We start from the raw sequence: 11,064 nt of genomic DNA on the forward strand, positions 1-11,064 counted from the left end.
TAAGCCTGGCAGGTGGATCACTAAGAGAGACTGAGAGATCGGGTCTCACGTCATGCATAGCTAAGTCCTAAAACCGGAGGTTTCAGCAGCTATTGCCTTTTTTTGCGTAATTTTAACACAGTTACAGATCCATGTGCCGAGAGGGGACACCCTGCCCTAAGCCTATACACACCATGACAAGCCTTTTACACCAGCATTGTGCTGGAAAGTAGGTGCGGCCAGGTGTAAAGGGGTGGAGGAGGGGAAAAGAGACCAGAGATGAGCTTGTCCTCAGCGCTGTTATGAACAACCCTAAAGAGGTGCAGCGATCATGCTATTTTGCATCTCCTAGAGGACAGTATCGTGAGGCTCCTGATGTTCCCACACACCACCTAAGTCCGGTCTGCCATTTTTTTGAGAGGTGACAAATCTGATGCAACTGTCCCACCGATTGGTATGTCAAATAGACGATACAATATTTATAGTGTAAACAACTATTACAGATTGGAAGTTTAGAGAACAGCAATAGAACCAAGTCACAAGAAGTGGATACATTCTCCTTTAAGAGTAGTAAGAGAGGAACTACATTATGAGATGGTTAGCAGAATTTACACCTTCTTTCCACAAAAATTGTATTAAGCCGGTCAACATCCTATAACTATCCATCTGACAAATGGTTCTTTTACTATTGTTTCAAACCGTTTTCCCCTTCCCCCGTTCTGAAGTTCAGGCTTACTGGTCTGTAATGCCGTATCACCTCTGGAGCCCTTTTTAAAAATTGTGTCACATTAATCTGTTCTCCAGTATTGGTACAGAAGCTGATTTTAAATGATAGTTACAGACTACCAGTTAGTATTCTGGCAATTTCACATTTGAGTTCCTTCAGAATCTCTGGGTGAATCCCTTCTGGACGGTGTCCTTATGCTGTTTAATCATTAATTATATCCACAGAATTTCTTCTAATGCATACCAATCTGGGACAGTATCAGATTTTCAACCTAAAAAGCACGGCTTAGGTTGGGAACTCCCTCAACATCCCTCCAGCCGTGAAGAACCTGTCTCGTGTCTTCGAGAGCTCATCTTCTTCTCTTCCTCCCTTCCCCCCGCCACATGCCCTTGATCTGTAAACAGCTTGTTCCTTCCTGCCGCATCAAGTATCAAAAGGAAGCTGAAACCTCCAAGGCTGCTGCTGGCCATTGACGTAACCCATCGCCTCTTGTCCCCCAGCTACAGTGAGGGCAGGAAGGGGTTAAGCCCCAGGGAGGCATTGTGCACCAGGGCTAAGGAACTTGACTGCAAGAGGCTTCAGTGATCTGGGCCAGAAGGTGGCTCAGTAAGGGAGGATGCCTAGGAATGAGCAGACCCACCCCATCGGCAGGACTCAGGTTTTTGGGGGCTGGGGTAGAAGAGGGTGTAAGCCCCTGTCCCAGGGGCTGTGTGAAGCCTGCAGTTTCAGGGGCATGAACAGGCTGAGACTGCACCCCACCTCTCCCCCCCGCCACACCAGAGCTGAATGCGGGTGGACGAGGTGCCTCATACAGCGCTGTGTGGGGCTTTGGACATGTAGTCTCAACACTCTTGGCCAGCGCCGCAACAGAGGGTCTTGGGCTTTCCTGGGGAAAGAAAGGAGCTGCTCGGCCAGCGCTGCTGGGAATGGCCGGCCCATCTAGCTCGCATCTTCGCCCTGCTACCAGCCCTGCAACTCACCCATTGTTCGGCCACTGACCCCGCACTTACCGCTTGTAGGTTGGGCACCTGGGAAGCAGGTATTGGCAGAAGCAGGAACTCATACTGATGGAAAATACGGGACAATTTACCTGTTTTAAGAAAAGTTGGGGCCCTGCAGGAGGGCTTAAATACGGACTGTCCCTTAAAAATGATGTCTGGTCTCCCCTCACCTACTGCAGCTGTAGTTGCCTGGAAGCAGGCTACCAGCTCAGCTAGGCTAAACTGCTGCGTTCGCACAGCTGCAACCACGTGGTGCGTTAGTGGAGACACTCTGGCGCTGATGGGTAGGAGCCCCCGGCAGAATAGTTAATCCTCCTCCGAGAGGCCAGTAACTATGTCCAACAACACACAGGGGGTCAGGTTGTGGTTATATCTATGTCGCTCACATGTGAGGATTTTTTCATACCCCTTAGCAAGTAGTTATCCTGATTAGGGTCTGTAAGTGCAGACAGTCCTTAACTGAGATTGTTCCACATAATTAAGGACCAAATCCTGAACTTTGGCTCATGTGGAGTTATATTCCATAAAAGTCAATGGGAGTTACTTGTGAAATGAATTTACTTGTGGCTTGGAGTGTTGGTCCAGGTCAAGGCTCAGAGTCCCCGAACCTGCCCTTTCTGTGCGTAGGAGACTTGGCGCACGTTACTTGGAGTGCCGCCAAGTTGCAGCCCCTAAGTTCGGCTGCTCCTGACTATTTTTTACGTTTCTGGTTGCACTTTTTCCCCTCACCTTTTTATCTATCACTCCCCATCCGTGGCCTCACGAAGTCGCGGATTCCTTCTCAACCCTCCTCTTTGCCTTGGCCAAACTAGCCATTACAACACCCGGAGAGGAGGTTTGGCCGAGGACTGTTCTGCGCACTGTTAGGGCCTAATTTCCATCTCCGTCTGTTCACGCATCGGCGTAGTTCACCTCTGCGGCGTCCACTGGCTCCCTTGACGCCTTTGAGGAGCAGTGGGCGTGTCCGGGGTCTCTGCTCGGTTCCCCTCGGTTCCCTTAGTTTTGCCCTTCCTGACCTCACTCTGATCCTGTTCCTGTTTTTTTTCATTCGTTGTCCCCCGGAATCACTTGGTGTTCTAGCCCTGTGGATCCTCCCCTTAGGCTGGGGGGAGGTCCTTTAGAAGTGGGCGGGCGAAGCCCGCCCACCCCTGGGATGCCAATAGGCCAGTAGGATCCAGCAGGAGGATTGTGAATGAAAGAGGTTCTGCTCTCACCCCATTTTAAACTGGGCGTGACTCTGCAGATGTGAGTGTGAAACTGGGGTAGGTGCTAGAAGAACCAGTCGCATTGCTGCTTTAACTCATGTTCACAGTCACTGTTGGAGCCCTGAGAGTGACTATAGCAAATGGAAGGAGAGATTGTGCTGTGACAGCAACACCAGGAGGACGCGCCCTGCTTCACCTGGGGCCAGAACCACCCAAACCATCTTCCCTCTTCTGGAATGGAGATGTTATGTCAGAGGGGCAGTACGTAACTTGTCGTGCATCACCAGTGTGGCAAAATGTTTGGCTGTGAATGTGTGTGTGTTCTCGCTGTGTCCTGTCCCAGCTCTGTTCAGACAGCTGGCACAACAGACCTTGAGCGAACCACCCAATGACCACTGTACTACTAGGAATTTATGGTTGGATTTTGTATAGTTTAGAATGAAGAATAAAGAATAATAATGTAGCATGTAAGAAAGGTATTGATGTATGATATGTTTTGACCATATTCTGCCAGCTACTCTTTCTGAAAGCAGAAAGGAAAGGCCTCATGTGCCATTAGTAAAGATTCATCAGCCAGAATCTTGTGTTTAAGGCTGATTTCGAGGCAGTAACAGACCTTTAGGTTGTAGGTTTAAAATTAACATTTTGTAATAAGTAAAAGAATGCAATGACTGCTTTGTGTGTTAGAAGATAAGTGTGAAGGCCATCACTGGGCCTTCTAGGGAGGAACCAAGGACAGACGTAAAGGCGCCAGGAGATTGTAACGTGCCCCTGTTGAGATGTCAAAGGAGGGCAGATTAATGACTCTAAAGATGAGCCAAGCACCTATCAATCAGGACCAAATAGCTGTGATCAAAACCAGCATGGGGTAACTCCCCTAGAGACTGATGAAGGAATAAGATAAAAAATAAGAAAAACGATTTAAGAAAACAAGAACTCGTCAAATGACGATTGTATTACAGCATGATGGTCCCAATGAATGAACATTGCTATATAAACAGCATGCCTTGCCATAAGATTTTTGGTTCATCCTGCCAAGACTTTCCAGGAGCATCATGTCACGAATGGCAGAACCTGGGTCCTTCCTACCTGCGATCAACCTAGCTGGCTACTAGGTTGCTCTGGACTGGTAACTCTAATGTCAATGGGTGGGACTGTTAAGGTATGAAGGCACCCAGCCAGCTTTATTGTCGACAAAGCACGGTACTAGTATCCTGCGCACTCTAGTGGACCACTAATACATGTGTGCCAGTAAGAATGGACCAGCTCAGTGAACAATGGGACTTTCCGTTCCTCCTTAGGCTAGACAGAGACATACCCTCTGAGGCTCCATTTCATACATCAATACAAACAAGTTACGTACTGACCCTCTAATGTAGTTAATTGACGCCCTCTGCCGTAGCTGGTTACCACCCATCACGTTGTACATCTCTATCCATCATACTCTCATCATGACCATATCTTTAGGATTGGTCATCGTGTTCCTCTCATCTTTAGGGAATGTGTTGGTATGGAGATGTTCTGGTACCACCCTTCTGGAATGTGTTTGCTGGAGTGCTCTGTGCAAAGCACCTCTTAGAAATGTGTGGATTTGAAATATCAGCCCTATGCTTGCCAGATTCTGTGAGCAGGGCCTGCCCCTAGCTCACAGTCTAATTTTGCTTTATATCAAAAAGACTTTGATTACTTTAGCCCAGGCCTCAGGCCTCATACTAGACCTCTGACACAAGGGCTTATGTCTCAGGCTCTCTTCCTACTACAGTTCCGCAGTACAAATGTGTTCTTGGATTTACTGTCACACATGAAAGGCAGTTGTCACACAGCAAAGTTTTTGATGGTATCAATGATTCTGTCAACAAATACATTCCAGTCTTAGCTGACACTGGAGTTCTCACTGATTTTCTCTTTTGCTGTTAGTTCCTGGAAATTGAATAGAAGATCCAAGTGATGGTGCATGATGCCAGCTGACAATCACACTGTTTTTGACCCTGTAACTTACATCCTGACTGGCATCCCAGGTACGGAGGAGTCTCATTTCTGGATCGCCATCCCGTTCTGTCTGATGTACGTTGCGTCACTTTTTGGGAACTCTCTCCTACTAGTCATCATATTAACAGAAGAAAGCCTCCATGAGCCCATGTATATATTCGCGTCCATGCTGGCCGCTGCTGATCTGCTGTTATCTACCACTACGGTGCCCAAGATACTGGCTGTATTCTCGTTTAGAGCAGCGGAAATTTCTTTTCCTGCTTGCTTGACCCAGATGTTTTTCATACATGTCAGTTTCATTGCCGAGTCGGCCATCCTACTGGCCATGGCGTTCGATCGGTACATTGCCATCTGCGACCCCCTGAGATACACTGCCATGCTAACCAAGTCTGTGACTGGGAAAATGGGGCTGGTAGTTGTCACAAGAAGTTTCTGTATCATTTTACCTCTCATCGTTCTCATGAAGCAGATGAAGTTCTGCAGAACCAACCTCCTGCCTCACACCTATTGTGAGCATATGATCATAGCCCGGCTGGCCTGCGACGACATCACAGTCCATGTCTGGTATGGTGTAGCTGTGGCTATTTTAGTAATTGGTTCAGATATTGTGCTCATTGCTGTATCATATGGGTTGATCCTCAGGGCCGTCTTCCTGCTCCCTTCCAAGGAAGCCCGGCTGAAGGCTCTCCGCACCTGCGGCTCCCATGTCTTTGTCATACTGATGTTCTACGTGCCTTCTGTTTTCTCCTCTTTAGCACACCAGTTTGGGAACATCATCCCAGGTTATATTGTCAACCTATTGGCCAACCTCTATGTGCTCATTCCCCCCATGTTAAACCCCATCGTTTACGGGGTAACAACACAAGAGATCCTGAAACGGGTGATCAATGTCTTTTATCGATGCTGGAGCAGAAGCTCGGTGCCGAGCTAAAGGAGCAACACAAAATGCTTTGAGACTTGGAAATTAAAGCCAGGTTTTCATTGGAACTCTAGGGGAGGTTTTACTATGTACTTACACTGTGTAAGCTCGAAAGCTGGTCTCTCCTGTCAACAGAATTTGGGTCCAATGAAAGCTCTTTACTGCCCCACTTTGTCTCTCTAATATCCTGCGACTGACATGGTACAACAACACTGCACACTGCCACAGAAGGCAGCCAGACCAAGTGAGACTTGTTTTAAATTGAAGGGAAATAGCAAAACAAGAAAGAACAAAGGTAAACATCAGCATGAGAGAGAGCAGAGTGTGTGCATCTCCTGTCTGACAAGCTGCAGCTGAGCTGGACTCTTAGTGGAAACAGAAAGCAGCAGCTAAGGGAGCTATGCCATTGGCCAGTGGGAAGTGCACTGGGCTGTACATTCAAAGACAGGGGCTCTAGTGTTGGTTCTGCTACCAACGTGCTGTGTCACCTTGGGTTAGTTTCTTTCCTTCTCAAACTCCTAAATCCTTCTCAGGGTCACAGCTTTGCTGGCCTCAGTCCCCCATTCCATAGCCAAGGCCTGTGTCCCACGGATGTTGTGTTTTGCTGCCTCATGGCTCATATTTGCGTGGATGGGTCTGGCTTCCCCAGGGTGATCTCGCTCTCTTCCCTACGCTAGTGGCTTTCTAAGGGTTGCTGGGTGGGAGAGAGGCCAGGGGCTCCTGTACCCTGGTGCCTGGACGAAGGACTCATTTCCACATGCTCTCTGGTCCCCTCGACTCTGAGAGAGAGAAAGGGAGAATAGAATTGTGTGTGTGTGACTAGCTGTTTCTTACCTCATGCTAAAGGAATGTCTTGCTGCTGAGGAGAACATGCCGACTCCTTCTGGGGCTTGGAGGCTTGTTTGACCTTCTGCTAACGTCAGACAACATCCAGCAGAAATGCTGTGGGAATCTTTTCTCCTTTATTCTCACCTTCCATTCCTGCAGCTGTTGAGAAGAAATGTCTCATAAGAACATAAGAACGGTATATATTGGGTCAGGCCAAAGGTCCAGCTAGGCCAGTGTCCCGTTTTCCGACAGTGGCCAGTGCCAGCTGCTTGGGGGGATGAACAGAAAAGGACAATCATAAAGTGATCCATCACCTCTCAGCCCAATCTGGTTTCTGGCGGTCAGAGGTTTTGGGATACTAGCAGGAAGGGCTTGCATCCCCAACCATCTTGGCTTATAGCCTATCCCTCATTAACTTATCTAATTCTTTTTTTAATCCTTTGGCCATCACAACATACCCTGGAAATGAGTTCCACAGGTCAGCTCTGTGCTCCATGAAAAAAAAATACTTTCTCTTGTTTTTATTAAATATACTGCTTATTTACTTTGTCAGGTAACCCTTGGCTTTTGCATTGCGTACATAAGTTAATAACATGATTTTGTAGACCTCTGTCATATCCCCCCTTAGTTGTCTCTTTTCTAAGCTGAACAATCTAAGAATTTTTAGTCTCTCCTCACTTGTAAACCATTCTATACCCTTCATCATTTTTGCTGCCCTTCTCTGAACATTTGCAAGTTGCACAATATCTTTTTTGAGATGCGGCTACTACAACTGGACACACTACTGAAGATGTGGGTGTACCATGGATTTATACACTGGCAATATGATATTTTCTCTCCATTTTCTAATGGTTCTTAACAGTCTATTAGCCTTTTTGACCACACTGTGCCTAGAGCAGAAGTTTTCAGAGAACTGTCCACGGTGACTCTACGATCTCTTCATTGAGTGGCAATAGCTAATTTAGACCCCATCCTTATATATGTGAAGTTAGGATTATTTTTTTCCAGTGCACATCATTTTGCACTTATCAGTGCTGAATTTCACCTGCCATTTTGTTGCCCCAGTTATCCAGTTTTGTGAGATCCCTTTGTAACTTTTCTCAGTCAACTTTGGATTTAACTATCTGGAATAATTTTGTATCCTTGCAAACTTTGCCACTTCACTGTGCACTCCCTTTTCCGGATCATTGAGGAATGTGCTGAACAGCACTGGTCCCAGTCCAGGATCCTTGGGGGGACCCTGCTGTTTACCTCACTGTATTGTGAAAATGGACCATTTATTCCTACCCTTTGTTTCAAAGATTAGGGTTGGCAGAGACCTCAGGAGGTCATCTAATCCAACCACCTGCTCAAAGCAGGGCCAACCCCAACTAAATCATCCCAGCCAGGGCTTTGTCAAGCCAGATCTTAAAATCCTCTAAGGATAGAGATTTCACCATCTTTCCAGGTAACCAATTCTAGTGCTTCACCAAACTCCTAGTGAAATAGTTTTTCCTAATATCCAACCTAGACCTCTCCCACTGCAACTTGAGACCATTGCTCCTTGTTCTGTCATCTGTCACCACTGACAACAGCCAAGCTCCTTTGTCTTTGGAACCCCCTTTCAGGTAATTGAAGGCTGCTATCAAATCCCCCCTCATTCTTTCTTTCTGCAAACTAAACAAGCCCACTTCCCTCAGCCTCTCCTCATAAATCATGTGCCCCAGGCCCCTAATCATTTCTATTGCTCTCCACTGGACTCTCTCCAATTTGCCCACATCTGTTCTGTAGAGAAGGGCCCAAAATTGGACCCATTACTCCAGATGTGTCCTTTTCAGTGCCGAATAGAGGAGAATAATCACTTCCCTTGATCTGCTAGCAATGCTCCTACGAATGAAGCACAATGTGCTGTAATCCTTCCTGGAAACAAGGGCGCACTGCGAACTCATATCCAGCTTCTCACCCATTGTAATCCCCAGGTCCTTTTCTGTAGAACTGCCGCTTAGCCAGTTGGTCCCCAGCCTGTAGTAATGCCTGGGATTCTTCCATCCTAAGGAAAGGACTCTGCAATTGTCCTTGTTGAACCTCTTCAGATTTCTTTTGGCCCAATCCTCTAATTTGTCTAGGTCACTCTGGACCCTACCCCTACGCTCCACTGTATCTACCTCTCCCCCCAGCTTAGTGCTATCTGCAGACTTGCTGAGGGTGCACTCCATTCCATCATCCAGATCATTAACGAAAATGTTGAACAAATATGGCCCCAGAACCAACCCCTGGGGCAATCTGCTTGATACAAGCTGCCAACTAGACATTGAGCCGTTGATCTCTACCCATTGAGCTCGATGATCTAGCCAGCTTTCTATCCACCTTATAGTCCATTCATCCAGCCCATATTTCTTTCACTTGGTGGGAAGAACACTGTGGGAGACCATATCAAAAGATTTTCTAAAGTCAAGATATCTAAAGCCACTAGCCATCACCTACAGCGCCCAACTAAAACCCTCCAGCGCATCAAGGATCTACAACCTATCCTGAAGGACGATCCCTTATTCTCACAGAACTTGGGAGACAGATCAGTCCTCACTTACAGACAGCCCCTCAACTTGAAGCAAATACTCACCAGCAACTACGCTCCACAGAACAAAAACACTAATCCAGGAACCAAACCCTGCAACAAACCGCTGTGCCAACTCTGTCTGCATATCTATTCAAGGGACACCATCATAGGACCTAACCACATCTGCCACAACATCAGGGGCTCGTTCACCTGCACATCTACCAATGTGATATACGCCATAAAGTGCCAGCACTGCCCCTTTACCATGTACATTGGACAAACTGGACAGTCTCTACGCAAAAGAATAAATGGAAACAAATCTGACATCAGGAATTACAACATTCAAAAACGTAGACGAACACTTCATCCTCCCTGGTCATTCAATAACAGACTTAAAAGCGGCAATTCTTCAATAAAAAAATCTTCAAAAACAGACTCTAACTTGAAACTGCAGAACTGGAATTAATTTGTAAACGGGACACCATCAAATTAGGCCTGAATAAAGACTGGGAGTGGATTGTGTAACGTTTCAATCTATGTCATGTTATAAAAGTATGCCAATGAGTGTGAATATAATGTAACTAAAATATGCTTCATGCATAAGGTCTCTTGTAAGGTATCATTACAAACCTTATAATCTACTGAGTGTGGTCATCCTATTTGAATAAATGTATCACTCTTATATCTGAAACTAGAAATATGAAATATAACTCTGAGGTCTTATTGTAGTTATGCAAGTTTGAAATCTTAATGTCTCCCATTAACCAGGACAATTGACTGTAGATGGCTCTGTTTCACTTGTAAGTCTTCCTATATACTGTGTGCAGACAAGTGAGTAATGACGTCTTACAGTGACATGGGATCATGTCACCTGAACTGGAATCCATCTTAAACCTGGTGCTTTTCCATTGAGAAGGGGGAGGTGGGAACCCAGAGAGGGATAAAGGATTCCCGCTTTGTGCAAAAGATGCTTAAATGGGTGGAACAGAACAAAGAGAGGGGAGGAGCCATCATGAGAAATCCCCTAGCTGCCACCTGAGCTGGAACAAGGGCTGTACCAGGGGAAAGGATTGTGCCCAGACTAGGAAGGTGTCTAGTCTGTGACAGAAGCTTATTGAAACATCTCTGAGGGTGAGATTTTATCTCTATTCATTTTTCTTACTGTTTTAGCTTTAGACTTGTGTGTTTTATTTTATTTTACTTGGTAATTCACTTTGTTCTGTCTGTTACTACTTGGAACCACTTAAATCCTACTTTCTGTATTGAATAAAAAGGAGGGACCTGGGTCCTGTTTTATACCTCAGTCCCATGTGCTTGGAGAGCAGTCCAGGCATGTTTGAGCATTGCTGATCACTAAGGAGTTTAGCATTCCCCTGGTTGGCCTCATGCAGGTGTCATTGAATTGTAGCTCCTTGCTGGACAATGGCTGTTGACAGGTTGTTTGACACCCACCAGGAATGGTTACTTTCCTTTTGTTGTTCTGGAGGAACTCTGGCTGATCCTCCAATTACAGCATGTTTTAGAGACCAGACAAACATGATTCTTGGACCTTCATATGCACAAAACATCTACATATTTAGCTAGAAGTGGCTTTCAGCAGTCATAACTTTCCCTTGACAGCTCACATTGCATGATTTTACAGAACACAATAATAATACCTGAGGAATATGGAGTTACAGGATCTCCTTAAGGTATAAAAGCCACAAAATCATCACAGGCTTTGAATCAGGACTGTGACTCAGACATCTGGTTTTATCCCCAAGCTCTGCCCAGGTCTGCTGGAGAACCTGTCCACCACCATAGATGTGTGATCACAGCAGCAAGAACAATACTAAAACTATCACCACAGTGAAACAAACGCAGCCCCCCTGCACTCCGGC

At 46.2% G+C, this 11,064-nt stretch overlaps 1 protein-coding gene across 1 annotated transcript; it reads left to right on the forward strand.

The window, feature by feature from the left end:
* Positions 1-4,866: 4,866 nt before the first annotated feature.
* LOC116839613 (olfactory receptor 52B2-like) lies at positions 4,867-5,832 on the forward strand. Its single transcript, XM_032805721.1, has one exon. The coding sequence runs from the start codon at positions 4,867-4,869 to the stop codon at positions 5,830-5,832; it is 966 nt and encodes a 321-aa protein (XP_032661612.1).
* Positions 5,833-11,064: the final 5,232 nt, after the last annotated feature.

This window comes from Chelonoidis abingdonii, chromosome 1, assembly GCF_003597395.2.
Source record: "Chelonoidis abingdonii isolate Lonesome George chromosome 1, CheloAbing_2.0, whole genome shotgun sequence".
Lineage (NCBI taxonomy): Eukaryota > Metazoa > Chordata > Testudines > Testudinidae > Chelonoidis > Chelonoidis abingdonii.